This window comes from Tachypleus tridentatus, chromosome 10, assembly GCF_004210375.1.
Source record: "Tachypleus tridentatus isolate NWPU-2018 chromosome 10, ASM421037v1, whole genome shotgun sequence".
Taxonomy (NCBI): domain Eukaryota; kingdom Metazoa; phylum Arthropoda; class Merostomata; order Xiphosura; family Limulidae; genus Tachypleus; species Tachypleus tridentatus.
In genome coordinates, this window is record NC_134834.1 from 75049742 (window position 1) to 75066089 (window position 16348).

At 33.6% G+C, this 16348-nt stretch overlaps 1 protein-coding gene and 1 long non-coding RNA gene across 6 annotated transcripts in view; one reads left to right on the forward strand and one right to left on the reverse strand.

The window, feature by feature from the left end:
- Positions 1-303: 303 nt before the first annotated feature.
- LOC143229597 (thyroid transcription factor 1-like) lies at positions 304-9411 on the reverse strand. Of its 2 annotated transcripts, none has more exons than XM_076462158.1 (2): positions 8926-9411; positions 304-1532 (listed from the first exon to the last, which is right to left on the reverse strand). In XM_076462158.1, exons 1-2 carry the CDS (start codon positions 9263-9265, stop codon positions 781-783), a joined length of 1092 nt encoding a protein of 363 aa, XP_076318273.1. In that variant the 5' UTR covers positions 9266-9411; the 3' UTR covers positions 304-780. The 2 variants fall into 2 exon arrangements, with proteins under 2 accessions (XP_076318273.1, XP_076318272.1); XM_076462157.1 differs by having other exon boundaries at positions 8920-9411.
- LOC143229600 (uncharacterized) overlaps positions 9391-16348 on the forward strand; it is a 46669-nt gene continuing 39711 nt past the window's right edge. For 2 of the 4 annotated variants that reach the window (XR_013015952.1, XR_013015951.1), the window contains exons 1-3: positions 9391-10152; positions 11225-11432; positions 15799-15908. This is a non-coding gene — a long non-coding RNA (uncharacterized LOC143229600). Of the gene's footprint in view, positions 10153-11224; positions 11433-12956; positions 13174-15798; positions 15909-16348 lie in introns of those variants that run through there. The other 2 variants (XR_013015953.1, XR_013015954.1) reach the window with 2 other exon arrangements.

Consider the following 16348-nt stretch of genomic DNA (forward strand, 5'->3'; position numbering starts at 1 on the left):
ACAGTAAACTGAAAATTTAAAATACTAATCGTACAGCATTGCAACTGAGCTGTTGTTTCTTAAATATGTAACATGAAACATTGGCATATTCTGTTTAGCTGAGAAATCGATGCACGTGTGTTCTAATCTAAAATGTTATGTATTCTTCTCAGACGTTGAAGTACCATCCTTAAATCGTTGTGTATTGCGTTCAGGCCCTGGAGTACCGTTATGTATTATCACAAGACTTTGGAGAAATGTTTAGAATGTGATAAACGTACACAAATCTTATTCAACTCAAAAACTTTATGAACAGAAAAAGCTTATGTGCAAACATATGTTTTGTACAAACTTGAGCTAACTGTCTAAAATGTATTTAACCCAAAGTAAGTCATCTATCTACATATATATATATATACACATAAAAATTAACATGACGCACCAAACACATATAAGGTTGCATCTACTCCAAAACTTGTTGAATGTTCTCCAATTGTCTTTCTATTAAATTTGTGGTTTATAACGCAGAAGTTAGAACCACTGTCATTACTGTTCTATATTTCGAAAACAGTCAACCAAGGATTACCAAACAGAAAGTTGTTCGAGCTTTGTACCGATAGTGTGATCAAACAGTTCTTCCGTATCAGGCTCAAAAGATTCATTTATTTATAGTTGCAGTAAACCTCATTACTTATGTTGTATGTCAGTTTATAGACATTTTATAAACACAAATGGGAGTTAGAGTTCTAGAATGAGCCAAAACAAACCAGTATTACTAATTGCGTTTATTGGCAAAACTATTTACCACGTTCTACCTTGTATTTGGAGGTATGTTGGACAGACAGCACTATTTGGAACGGTTAGTCCCATTCCGAGGTCCAAACCACTGTGAGGACCGAGATGCTGACTGTAGCCACCTAGACTGTTCAGTGAGGTGAGATTCGGACCGGGACTGACCCCTGCAGAATGTGACAACACGTGCGATCGACTCACTATGGCAGCCTGGGCGCAGGATTCGCCAAGACTTGATGAACTTTCCAAAATGTTCCGTGTGTGATGTGGTTGAGTTAGATGTAGATCTGGTGTGCTTGTGTCCGTGTTACCACAAGTTGAAGAGGCACCGCTAGCCGATGAGACACCGTCGTGATCTCCCGAACCCGCCGAACACGGCTTTCCGTCTTTAACTAACACTGGCACAGCTACTTTTCTGGGCGAATGTTGCGTTTGCTGCTCAGCCATAGCTTTCTCTTTGGCTTGCCTTTTACACTTGTACCGGTGATTCTGAAACCATATTTTCACCTGAGTAGGTGTAAGATGGATCAAGTTGGCCAGATGTTCTCTCTCTGGAGCAGACAAGTATTTCTGCTGCTTGAAGCGACGTTCAAGTTCGTACACCTGGGCTTGAGTAAACAACACACGCCGTTTACGCCGCTGTGACAACGGAAACTGCACCGCCTTGTTCTCAGCTGCTGCGGCCACACTACAAGCACTGAAGGTGGGCATGTTCACGTTAGGCATGGACAACCCGGGAGACGATCCCATCAAGCGAGAAACTGAGAGAAATGAAAAAAAATATTTGACTTCAAAGAACATTTTCATTTAAAGAACAAAAACTATTTTGTTTTGTTTTTTACTTACTATCATTCTATAAATGATAACCTATAGGTTGTTGCACTTTATTTCCTTTGCATCACTTTATTAATTATATTGGTGATAATCTTAGAATTGATGTATTTACCTAACCCAAAGTTAACTTTATTAAATATACTAATTTTATTAGTACTAAAACAATGAAAATAATTATCTAAAAAAATCAAAACGTTAGCTAGCATCATTAATCTAGACTAATTTTTCATTAAACATGAGAAGTAAATTTTGATAAATCAATTAGATCATCACTGATATAATCAAACAAAAATCGAGAAATTAAAAGCATTTTAAATGAAAATCTATCTTAAGCATAACTCTATTGATAGTACATTACCTTAAACGATTGTAAATTTAGATTGGTTAGAATGTTTCTGTTATGTAGTCTATAGTGAGAACTGGAACACAAACACGTGGACTTTTTGTCATATGTGTTTATTTCAATAAAGTACACACGGTGTTATACATTTTTTTGGAAACACAATTGACTTTTAACTAAAATGTATGTATAGCACTAATAAGTTTGCCACTTTTCATGCAATCTCCAATAAATAATAATAATAAATTAACATAATTGGTACGGACTAAATATAGCTATTTTCATCCTAGACTAACATAACACAAACCTAAACATTCCATCTTCCACAATTGTCCTTTTATTCAACTCTACCTAAAGTTATGTTGGGTCAATTGGTAACTCAGTATCGATCACGTAATTAACACATAAATAGTCTTCTTTATCTTAACTTTACATACCCCAATAAAAGTCTAAGCTCTTAGAGGTTTTAGACTAACTATATCTATGATCTCGAACTTTTCTTACATTATTTTTCCTCTTTTAAGAATTTTCACCTTTGATTTGTTCACTTCATAAGCCCCTTTCCCCTCCTTCAAGTCTATCCATTGGACAGATTTCCTTACCAAGGTCACCTTGATACGTAGGTAGCATAGAGCAAGTAGAACTTGACCAGATGCACGAGAGGTCGTGCACACACAGGCTAAGCTATTGTTCTGTTGGAGTCGGGCTTCTAACAACATTTTACCAGATATTAAAAAAAGGCTTCGGCTTGTATGTACTTCTGTAACTCATAATAATTTAGAGAATTTAATTTAATTATTTGAATGTGTAATTTCTTACAATTAATGTAACCGTATTGGCTAAATGTGACCGACGTGACACTTAAACTTTACACGTGATAGTTGTGCTTTGGAAGATAGTAACTTCACTACGTTTACTCAAAGGCCCGACATGGCCAAGTGTGTTAAGGCGATCGACTCGTAATCTGAGGGTCGCGGGTTCGAATCCCGGTCGCACCAAACATTCTTGCCCTTTCAGCCGTGGGAGCGTTATAACGTGACGGTCAATCCCACTATTCATTGGTGAAATCGTAGCCCAAGAGTTGGCGGTGGAAGGTAATGACTAGCGGCCTTCCCTCTAGTCTTACACTGCTAAATTAGGGACGGCTAGCGCAGATAGCCCTCGAGTAGCTTTGCACGAAATTCAAAACAAACGTTTACTCAATGTCATCAGATATTCTTAGATTAATGACCGAAAACTGTTAAGTGAGGATATTAAACTAATGATGTGAGGTATAGTTGTCGTAGAATATTTTAAAACTTTGCATGTTACTCACAACTAAAACTATTTATTATTACTGTAAACATTTAGCCTCTCTGTTGGTAAAAATTATTACATTATTGAAGGTTCAACTCTGGTAGGTGTATCATCCATAATCTGATGATATGGAAAACTTGATGTAAACTAGTATTTGCCCAACTGTGTTCGGCTAGAAACAGACAGGGACGTGTTCTAACTCCTTCTTTGAATTAAGTTTGTAAACATAAAAATACTGGTATGTATATATATATATAACTGATTATTGCATATATATATATACACACATATAACTAATTACTTTAAAAATTAATATGTTCAGTAAAAAAATGTGTTTTTTTTGTTTTGAGTGAGTAGCCAAGTGTAACTAACAGAATTCTACTGTAAACCTTTACTTCTGTTAAACGGTAAAAGCAGATCTCCACATCCATAACGGTACTGTGAAAAATAAACTTTTGTTGCTGTTCAGAAACTGTACCATGTAAGGGAAATAGAAGAAAAATAAAACGGGCTTTAGCAGTGATACTAAATCGTTGTTTGATAAATCGAGATAAGACAAAAAGTGTTCGTTTTGAGCAACAGGTCGAAGTAGTCGAATGTACTTTCTTGACGTTGGGAAACAATATTCCTTCTTTCCGGGAAAAGACATTACAATATCCACGTGAACACAAGTTGGCAGTAGCTGAAGATGAAATATAAGTGGGAAAATAACCCTCACAAAGAAAACGATAGATGAAAACCAATAAAAGGTATCAGTGAAATATTGTAAGTTTGATCCTTACTAGAGATATATTTATCACACAGCACGTAACTTAATAACGTTAACTTACTAGAGATGTCTTTAAATATCACACAGCACGTAATTTAATAACGTTAAGCTCTAGAGATATTTTCGTTTTCAGATACAAATGTTACATTTACACCTTTTTAAATTATTTATACACGTTTTTTTGTGTAATTCTTCAGACACTGACCAGAGGGTCCATAAATGTCCTATATATTACTCCTACAGATTACAGATGTTAGAGATTCTGAGAAAATCTTACTCTTCAAGAAACCACATTTTAAGTAACTTTATGTCTATGACAGATTCCGTACAACATTACCACTGGAATAAGATTTCACACCAATAATTAATTAAAACACAACTGTAACTGATAGGTAAAGTAATACTGAAAATATATCCAATGGAATGTTAAATTAACATCCGTTATCTTTTCTCTTGCGTCATAATATCAACAAAGTTTCTTCGGTGTTATTTCTATTATTTGATGCAAATAATATTCATCTGTTTAGTACTAGAAGAGATGTTTTCAATAATTTTTTATCACGACGGTACAAATTCGAAGCTTTAATTTATTGTTTAATATCTACTGTTTGACTTTATAAGGTAAAAGGTGTGGTTCAATACAAATTTAATGAATTATCACTATTTTTGTTCACTTTGTTCAGTGTTATTTTTAGTGTTACTTTAAAAGGAGGAGTCTCTAAAGACAATCAGTTCTTTTAAACTTAAATCTTACTACAATTAATTAATTCTGAGGCTTAGAAAATAACCGTTTAAGGTAATTACTCATTACGTATTATATTTATTTTAATGTTGTATACTTGATTATATCAGTTAATCAATATAGTATTTTCTATAAGGTAGAGCGAGTTTCAGGAACGTGTTTTATAGTGTTATTTTATATAATCGAACACTGATATCACAGCTAGGTCTTACCAGAATATAGTATTTTGTTTTAATATTTCTTTAGTATATCGTGATATACAATATTTCAATATCGTTGGAGGTCTTCTACTTGACATAAGAAAGCAAATGATTAGAAAATTTGATAGTTACGTGGTTTAACTCCTTATGTTTTTACTGTTTAAATCTGAGCTCGGAACGTTTTACTTTAAAACGCGTTTACGTTGAAACACAATCTGTATATTTTACTAAGCAGTTTATTTGAATAATTAGCAAATAAAGAACGATTTTTTAACAATTAAATTTTAATATTTTGAGTAATATTCTTGTGGTTCTGGTTTTTGGAAATATACTGAGACCCTATATAAACTCAACTGCCACATACTAAACGCTTCCAATAAAAGCTTAAAAAAAAAAAAGATTTTCTATTCCGATAGCGAGTATTGTATTATCGGAAGAGCACAATGAGGCTTAAGTAAGAAAAAGTAAGTCTTAAAATACAGATTCAACCTGTAATCAGTTGCAACGAAATTGGTGGCGTGGTGCAGCCCACTGCTTAAGGCTAACGTTTCTTTTATGTGTAACTGTAACGCGTTTTGGTTTTAATAAATGTAAGCACAAAATTAATAACGGTACACAAACTTAATAATTATAAGTTTTAACATTTTGTTCCAGCGGAAGGATACCTTTAGTATAAAAAAAATCACTGTTCGAAAGATGTGATGATGTTTCAAGTAAGGACAATCAAATATATATATTCAAAACTAGATAAAGCAAGGGCAAAAAATCCAGAGAAAACGATTAGGTATGGCATACACCAAACGAGTATCTGATCAGAAATATTATCAATGACTTTTATAACATAGGCTCTCTGTATAAAGTTATTTTCTATAACGTAAGAGTTCGTATTAGCATTTTATTTGCACGGTAAACTAAACTACATACAACCAACAAATGTTCGAAGGTTTCAAACTGCTCTTTCCATTTTAAACCGTTAATCAAAACAATTGTGAATGTTGTCCAGATGTTACCGATGAAAACTAGTGGCAACAAAATATTACTCTTTAGAATCACTAAACATTCACGAAGGAAATCTACTAGAATTTTTCTCCCAGTTTCATTGGTAGAAGGCTGTATTTTATAATGACACACTACCTCTATGATAATAAAAAGCAAAACTCTAGAAACAGCCCAAAGAAAAATCCCCATCACACAAGGATAAGCTTTGGTGATATAAATACTTTAATATATCGAGTTAAACGAGCATGGGATTTTTGGTTATTGGTAATGAGGACGAAAAAAACATGTTTTATTCTACTGTTAAAATACAATATTGATAAATCAAACATTAATCTCAAACGCATTAATTAATTTATTCTGCTTTTTTTAACATGTTACTGGATGGTTTTATGAACATTTTAATCTGAAACTATTATAGATATGGCACAAATAAAATTTACATTCAATAAAAGTTGTTGTGCATTTCTAGAGAATTTCTAAAATATAACCTATAGGTGCAATATACTTCTGTAACTCATTGGTGATGTATACAGCTGTAACCTATAGGTGCAATATACTTCTTAACTCATTGGTGATGTATACAGCTGTAACCCAAAGGTGCTGTATAGATCCGTAACGTATAGGTGGTACATGCATCTGTAAACTGTGGATGATGTCTACATTTCTAAGTTGTATGTGATACATACATCTGTAACCCATTAAGTAACCTTTAGAGTGATATGTACTTCTTTAGCTTAAAGTTGGTATATACACATCTCTAACGTGTAGATAATATATGTCATTTGTGTTTGATTTTCAAACAACACCTCAAAATAATGAATGTAAAAGTACGAAATAGACAGACACTATGTATATTTTATAACATGTTACGGATTTGCAGTTTTTATATGGAACTACATGTTGAATACTCTCACAGATAAATAGAGAATCAAATTATAGTTTGTTTTTTCTTCTGTTTTCCGAACTTATACGTTTTAATGATCATAAGAGTATATTTTAATATAAATCGACTCTATGGCTCACTTCTTATAGTGTATTGTACAATAATCTATATTCATGAATTTAATATTAAAATAGTCACATGATACAGTCATAATCTGGATTTACTTTTCAAATAATGAACAGAGATTGAAATGTTTAGAACAAAATAAAATCGTATGGAATTAACATTGATCAGATTTCTTTTCATGAACTTTTAGAGTTCAGTAACAAAAATACCTTGTAAGTTTTTTAATCGTAATTCTATAACTTTATTCATACGTCTTGTTTTACATTAATTTTGGTCTTCTAGTTTTGAAATATGTGTACATTTTAAACCTATTTATTAGCGAAAAAAGAAGTCCAGGTGTTAAAACGATAAAACTAAATATAAACTAAAACGACCCTCATCTGTCTAAGTTCTTTTCGTTAAACCACTAGAAAAGTTTGTCTTTTCAGTTGTTCTTGTTGGTAGGTAAAACGTCGACCTGACTCTTCTGTTTACTCTAGAGGTAACGGTAGCTTGACAAAAGACCGGCTTTTTTAGCTACCGCTGAGTTTTGTTTTATATACTAACAGCAGTTAGCACTACAGAGATTAGGAGACCTCTGAAAAAAACAACTAATTCTGATCTTCTTATAGAATGACTCCTGCAACCGCATAGTAAGTCTAGCTGGTGACTCAGTGACCAAAGAAATTCTCCAGAAAAATAAGGCTCATGGCTTACAAACAAATTCCTGCAACCACACAGTAAGTCTAGTTAGTGTCTGGGGACCTTCAGAAAACTGTTTCTTTATTCTAGATACCGTTCAGCTTCATTTTATGTATTAAAACTGGCTAAATGCAAAGTTACAGAGTCAATCGCTTTGTAAAAATTTCATGTAGGTGGAGAACCATTAAATACTGGTGTAATTGTTAATGATTAGCAAAATAGCCGTTCTTACGTTCCTTAGGTTTTAGTAAGACTAAGAGCTGTTGTGTTAGAGCTAATATTGTTACCTCTCTTTTTATGTAAAAATACATATCGGTGATTTACAACAGAGAAATGAATTTAAAGAACGTGGATAAAAGTAAGCAGAGTTAAGTATTATTACCAGTGATTATTGTGTAATCCTATTTTTATTAATGTTGTCATTACGTAATCTCTGAATGTCTTATTCTGTAGACTCATAAGACGACACTTTTCTGTACCAAAGAATTGAACAGGAGAAAGATTTAGATGTGGATGGATTCCTAAGAAGACACTAAACCAGTGGTTCCCAACCAGGGGTGCGAGATAACATTTGTTTTGGCCACCTTCACTTTTATTCTTAAATAAATAATTACTGTGAGGGGTGCGAGAACATATTAAATTTTTTTAGGGGCGCGGAGCATAAAAAAGATTGGGAACCACTGCACTAAACTATTTTTATTTTATTCGACTCGTAATCTGAGGGTCGCAAGTTCGAATCCCGGTCGTACCAAACATGCTCGTCCTTTCAGTTGGAGGTCGGTGGTGATGACTAGCTGTCTTCCCTCTAGTCTTACACTGCTAAATTAGAGACGGCTAAAGCAGATAGCCCTCGAGTAGCTTTGCGCGAAATTCAAAACAAACATTTATTTATTATTATTTTAATTTAGAATACTCAGATGGCAGCAGCTTCTATAAAAAAAATTAAAGCAGTATTTTACACGCTTTAATGGCTCTTTTGATTGCCTTGGTTTTTTATTGAGGATTTATTTCATTTAACATTGCATATATTGGAGTGTTATTATTCTATAAGAAAAATGAGCTGTTAAATTCAACTTAGAAATCAAGTAATAATTTGTAAGATTAATATAATTTCCTGAATAGATTGCACGTAAATCATAAAACATTAAACTTAAATTTAAATTAATATTTGTATCTAAAAAAAGAAAAAGGTTTGCTCAGAATATAAACTAGTTTTGCTGGCCAATCTATTTTGCTTGAATAAATATTAAAGTAAAAAAGAAAAAGTGAAATACTAACACTCACTTGCGAAGCGCGGGTCTGGGGATGCGCCGTACCATCCTGCTGCTGTTTGACGCACATGATCACCGTAGTGTGAGAGGTCAGCGCCGTTGCAGTACTGACTGGCGAAGGAGGTAGGGTGAGAAAGCTGGGGCACCATGTAAGGGTTGGTCACAGGCACATTCATGTTGTCTTGAATTTGGGAATTGCGATACGGAACTGTTGCTGTAGCAGACAGTGGTGTGGGAAACCCGGTCGTGTCGACGGAAGCAGCGAAGGCGGCGGCTTTCTTGTAGCTCTCCTCCAGCGGACTTAGAATGTCGATCACGGAAAAAGGAGTGGATTGTTTAGGGCTCAGTGACATGACTTGCACCCAACAACCAGTGCGCTAACTGTCTATCTGCTAGACCCTCTTATGAACCACACAGTGCATTGGGGTGGGGGAAAGGTTGAAGAATCCACAGTCCTCGCGTTCCCGGCCTGCCTTTCGAGCTTGGGGTCTACCCCTAACTAGCGTGATCGAGGGATGGATAAATGCGTGTTTGAGTCTGATCTTTCAAAGAAGCGACAAGCTACGCAGAAGGTAGGACAGCCCACTGATGATGCTTTCCTGGTATTGGACCTACGGTTTGTGTGAGAGAGTGACATGTGTGCGGGTGTGTTTTTTTCGCATGCGCTTTGTCCAGTTTAGCTGGTAACCAAAGTTTGGGAGATATAAAGACGATTTGAGCCTATAGTTTTAGGTAGCAAATTTTTTACTACACACAGTTTTAACAACTCAGATTTTAAGACAGATTAAAGGAACTGTAATATTTCAAGAAAACCTAGTACAGAAAAGGACGGGAGTATTATGTACCGTAGAAGCGTTGATTGGCACCCAGAAGCTCCACCTTTGTTGTTTTGTGGTGTGTTTTTTTGCCATTGTTAAGTACAAAAGATAAACGCCTGAAAGACAGTATCTTTTCTGTGAAACTGCTTTTCCTGTTTTGACATTCGACACTAAAACAAAACCTTATAAAAAATTAGGATACAATATTCGTACAATTTTTTGTTTCTACACTGACAGTCGACCGCTTACGTAGGTTAATAAAATAAATAAATGCTTTGTGCTGAAAACATTTCTGAGTGTGGAGATCTTTACAGAAATAAGAATTGCCGCTGTACAGTGCAGACTTGAAACCTATTGAGTTTTGTTTTACCATTTCCACGCTGTTCAATCTACGCATGAATACATTACTACGAAAAGTAAAGGTACCTAGATGCACATAAGTAATAATTAAGATATAAGTAATAAGATTATAAGGTTGATGCATATTTGTAAAGAATAGAAAGATAAAGTTATATGAAAATCCTCTAACGTCAGAAACTACTGGCTTATATTTAGTTACATACAAGTCATTTATACGTTGCATAAATATAATTTTAGCCATAGTAACGCTGTTTTAAATGCTACTAGTGTATCTTAACTCTAGTTCATTAAATGTGTGTATTTTTCAGAGTTATTAAGAACTGGCATTTGAACTTCCTATGATGCTCCGAATCACGTAGCTGATATTTGGACATTGTTACTCAATCTCAACAAACTATAGTTGGATATCTTAATTTCTAAAAAATAAAAGTATTATCATAAAATTTACAAAATTCCTTTTTTTCTAATAAAATAACCATACGAAATTATAACAACTTGAATCGATATGAATCTTATGTCTCACTCTTTCTTTAGCTGATTTTAGTCGTTCAGTAGAAAACAGCAGACCCAGTTATAATTGTTTTATTTTCGTACATACTAGCTACCTATCGTTCACTTTTCTGTAATATCAGACATTCTTTGTTCTTGTTATCCGAGTATTGTGTGTGTGTGTGTGGTTGCTGAAACTTCGAATTAAAATATTTTAAATTCACATAATTTCTGTTGAATTTATTCATGATAAATGGGGACTAATAAAATAATTTGATCAATAACTATATTGTAAATGTATTTTAACTTATCATACGTCTTATCAATACAATTTTGGTAGATTCAGTCTTTCTATTTATATATTTGTCATGATATTGATACTTTAAATAATAAATGCTCACGTGTTTAGTGTTTCTTCTGTTTTCTCATAAACAACTTATCTATTTCTATTTGTGATTATTAACTGGCTATTTTCTTTTTATGAGCTCCAACATATTAAAACATAAAGCTGGAAGTGTCGGCTTAAAATAAGGTTGAAAGGCACATCAAATACTCAAAAGAAAATTTATGTTGTTTTTTTTAATTTTGATTTTAGAAATAAATTGCCTATTAAAAGTAATCCACAACTAATTTTTTTTCTGCTAGTAGGTTTATGCTACTGGGATCCCCCGTTGGGTACGCATTAAGTTTTCGGACATAGAACCCGAACATCTGGGGCTCAATTCCCCACGGTGAATAGAACGCATCCGTCCATTTTGTAGATTTGCGACAGAACAAACAGTGTTACCGAAAGTATTCTGTATACTGAATGCTTAAAGTTTCTATAAGTGTTCTCTTTCTGATTACATTTGAAGTAATTATTCATTAAATAGAAAGTGTTTTATTTAAAGTTTCTACAAGTGTTATCTTTATTATTACATTTGAAGTAATTATTCATTAAAAGAAAATGATATATTTAAAGTTTCTACAAGTGTTATCTTTCTAGTTACAATTGAAATAATTATTTGTTAACAGAAAGTATTTTATTTAAAGTTTTTACAAGTGTTATCTTTCTAGTTACAATTGAAATAATTATTTGTTTCATTAATAGAAATTGTTTTATTTGAAGTTTCTACAAAATTTATCTTTCTGGTTACATTTGATGTGACTATTCATTAATAGAAAGTGATTTGTTTGTTTCTATAAGCTTGTTCAGTGAGCCACTATTTCGATCATTTCTGTATAGGAGTTAGGCTATCTTTTTTGGAAGCTTGTTCAATGTGAACCTGTCTTCTTAACCTGTATAATTGGATATAACCACCGTTTAGTGGTTTATTAACTATTATATGGATATAATCTCTGTTTAGTGGTTTATTAATTATTATATGGATATAACCACTGTTTAGTGGGTTTATTGACTATTATATAGATATGTTCACTGTTTTAGGAGATTCTTTATTGTAACGTGAATTGTATGTGGCCTTAGTCACTGTTTTATAGGTCTATAAAATATTCAATGAACTCATTCACTCTTATATTTGGTCGTTTTTGCAATTTTACGTCCTTGTACAATAAATTTACTCAATATTTCACTAGTGTTTTCACACCTGAATGTCACACTACTTATCTATATTATTCACAAATATGGAGTTAATTTTATAGAACTGTTCACTGTTTTATGAGATTCTCCCTGTTTATGATCCACTTCAGTCTTTTGCTTATTCTCTCACATAACGTGTGTGAGTTTGTTCATTATTTACGTGTGTGAGTTTGTTCATTATTTACGTGTGTGAGTTTGTTCATTATTTACGTGTGTGAGTTTGTTCATTATTTACGTGTGTGAGTTTGTTCATTATTTACGTGTGTGAGTTTGTTCATTATTTACGTGTGTGAGTTTGTTCATTATTTACGTGTGTGAGTTTGTTCATTATATGGTATTACGGTATTCTCCGCTACTATTAAGACTTGTTTTCCGGTGGTTTAAAAAGACTTATTTTATGATGTACGGAGTTAGCAGCAATTTTATGAGCTTGCTAGATATTCTAATGACGTATTTGTTATTTTAGGAATATTTCATTTTGTAATCACTTCTATATTGTTTTTTAGCACAGATACTATTTTTATGGTTTTATCATCACTGTAAAATTTACTTACAAATGTAATTATTTGCCATTATATTATTATATAATATAACTAATTCGTAAAGGAGTGAATTTTAAAATACAATAACAGCAACTTTTATAGCAAGTAAGTTCTCATGTTAATTATTAACACGTTTAATATATTATATTAATATAGAATATATTAATATAGGACCATCATCAGGTAAGAGCTACATTCAAAAACGATTTTAAATTCAAAGAACGTTACAGACTCGTGAAAGCAAGAACACGTTTGTAAGTGGCGTTAAACTAGTTTTTTGTTGGTTTTTTTTGTAAAATGAAGTGGGTGTGTAAGTACATATAAAAGAGAGTTTCTTGGATATATATATATAGTGCTGGCTTTGATGACTTTATCGGTAGTGCTTTAGCTACGTGATGTGTGGGATTAATTTCTCTTCTGGTTTCTCCGATTAAAAGTCTTTATACGGGTCAATTGTTTTTATTTTCAGTGAGGTAATTGTTAGTAATAAAATTAATACCTAGCATTTACATTATTATGATGTTTACGTCGATATTGTGTTTTGTAATGTTGTGTTTAACATAAAGAATTGTAACTGTGATATAAACTTAAAACTGCTTTTGTCTTTAACATTTGTTTTTTGTTTGTTTGACGTTATTGTATTTTTAATTAATTATCCATTTCAGTAGGTTCCTCACTAAACATCAATTCGTAAGATAACTTTTGTAAGTCACTTACTTTTAACTTAAGATATTGTGTTAAATTTTTACGCATTTACAATAATAAATGCAGTTCAGGGCAGTGACTTGAGGGTGACAAAAATAGACCTCTAATGCTATTTTTACACTCCTCTGATTATGAACCCTAAATAGGATAATTTAAAAAATGTGAAAACACAAAAGTTTGTGTCTGTCAGTTTATAATGCTTCGCAGATTTTCGACGTACAAGTAAGAACATTTAAAATAATCGTTTTTTCTTGTAAATTACATTTGCAAGAAAAATAAAAAGTCGATAAACTGCAGTATTTTTTTAAAGTTCGTGGTTACTTTGTTTTCGTCTTACATTTTTAAATGTTTGTTTTTTATGAATTAATCTTCCAGATTGTTAATGTAAAATAAGGCTTTTCTTGTAAATAAATATATGTGGGTGTGGTTTTCTTAACGTCTTGTTTCGATATAAGGTTTTTATTGTTTCGTTTTCTTTGATCGCAGTTTGAAAGAATGTTTTGTTTGTTTTTTTTAAAAGTGATATTTTAAAACAAAGTTATTTACAAAACTTTTTTATTACAAAACAACGGAAAAGTTCATTTTAAATATTTAAAAAAGGCACTTTAAGCGACTATAAGAGTAACTTACATTACAAGTTTGTAGTCAACGTGAATAACAAGTCTTAAATAAAATACGCTATAATTCTCTTACAAATAAAACTATATAACTACACTAAATGGCCAAAAGTATGTGGACACCCGACCATCACACCCACATGTGCTTGTTGAACATCTCATTTCAAAACCGTGGGCATTAATATGTTGTTGGTCCCCCCTTTGTTCTTATAACAGCCTTCACTTTTCTGGGAAAGCTTTTCACTAGATTTTGGAACATGACTGAGGGGATTCGCTCCTATTCAACTACAAAAGCAATAGTAAAGTCGACCACTGATGGTGGCTTGGCTTGCAGTCGGCGTTCCAGTTCATCCCAAAGATGTTCGATCAGGTTTAGGTTAGGGCTCTATGCAGGCCAGTCACGTTTTTCCATACCAACCTCGGCAAACCATGTTTTATGGACCTCGCTTTGTGCACGGGGGCATTATCATGGTGAAACCATAAAGGGCCTTTTCCAAACTGTTGCCACAAAGTTGGAAACGCGCAGTTCTCTAGAATGTCACTATATGCTGCAGCATTAAGATTTCCCTTCACTGGAACTAAATTGCCTTGTCCAAACCATGAAAAACAGCCCCAAACCATTATTCCTCCTCCACAAAACTTTACAGTTGGCACTATGAACTCAAGCAGGTAGTGTTCTCCTGGCATCCATCAAACCCAGATTTGTCCGTCAGACTGCTATATAGTGAAGCGTGATAGCGTTTACTCCAGAAAACGCGTTTCCATTGCTCCAGAGTCCAATGGCGGTGTGCTTTACACCACTCCAGCCGACGCTTGGCATTGCACATGGTGATCTTAGGCTGATGTGCGACTCTTTGGCCATGGAAACCCATTTCATGAAGTTCTTGAGCTGGTCTTGCTTCTGGAGACAGTATGAAACAACTGTAAACAGACGATTTTTACGCGTTACGCGCTTTAACACTCGGCGGTTCCGTTCTGTGAGCTTGTGTGGCCTACTCGTTGCTCCTGGAGGTTTCCAGTCCACAATAACAGCACTTACAGTTGACAGTTCTATCAGGGCAGAAATTTGACAAACTCACTTGTTAGAAAGGTTACATCCTATGACTGTGTCACGTTGAAAGTCACTGAGTTCTTCAGTACAACCCATTCAACTGCCAATGTTTGTCTATGGAGATCGCATGGTTGTATACTTTTTTTCATGCACCTGTTAGCAATGGGTGTGGCTGAAATAGCCAAACCCCCTAATTCACATACTTTTGGCCATGTAGTGTATCTTGAGCAATAATAAAGAAACTAAATACTAAATTAAAATTATATATTTCTATGTATAATTAAAACTTCCACAATAGCAGCGTGCAAGAAACATACTTAGCGATTTTGTCAAATGATTAATAACTGCAAATGACTTATTTTTAAACACAAACGCGTAACATTTCGTGGCGTGTTAAAACATATCGAAATGGATGTCTTAATACTTGGAACTGTCTCACTCGCTGACTGAGTGCAGGACACGTTCAGTAGCTAGAACAGTCTTTGTCTTCTTTGTTGACCTTATCTGTAAAACTGTTTTGCTCGCTGACTGGGTATAGGACACGTCCAAAAGTTGCTATAACAGTCTATGTCGTCTGCTACTGATAATATCTATATAGAACTGTCTCATTTGGAGATATATATGTTTCACTTCTTCTTTAAAGGTGTCTATGTCGTCTGCTACTGAGAATATCTATACAGAACTGTCTCATTTGAAGATATATATGTTTTACTTCTTCTTTAAAGGTGACAGTGTAGTTGACATTTGAACAATGTCCTTGTGAGTTGCTCCTACCTTGTGTTTACTGATGACAACGTCTTGAACATCACACTGAAGAAAAACTCAGCACAGCACGGTAAGTTGAGTCAGTCCTTTTAGTGACTAGGTGTATAACATCTGTGTTTATTCAAACATAACTGCATAATTAATTGGTATCAAACGTCTTAGAAAGTTGTAGCACAAAGCTGCTGCCATTTTCAAAATAGTCAAATTTCTAATGTTTTTGTTCCTCCATCTGCTGGAACAGGAACTTTTCTGTTCATACAGCCTCTATTAATAATACTGTTTTCTAGGATACTGAAATGGTCAGAGGTTTAATATATTTTGTTCCTCCATCTGCTGCAACAGGAACTTTCCTGTTCACACAGCCTCTATTAATAATACTGTTTTCTAGGATACTGAAATGGTCATAGGTTTAATACTTTTGTTCCTCCATCTGCTGCAACAGAAACTTTCCTGTTCATACAGCCTCTATTAATAATACTGTTTCTAGGATACTGAAATGGTCAGAGGTTT

Excerpts from the sequence above, each read along its gene's own strand:
- LOC143229597 (XM_076462157.1), bottom strand. The coding sequence starts at position 9,265 with ATGTCACTGAGCCCTAAACAATCCACTCCTTTTTCCGTGATCGACATT. Across the intron at positions 1,533-8,919 it reads CCCGCGCTTCGCAAGTGAGT|TTTCTCGCTTGATGGGATCG; the intron begins GTTAGTATTTCA and ends CATTTCTCTCAG.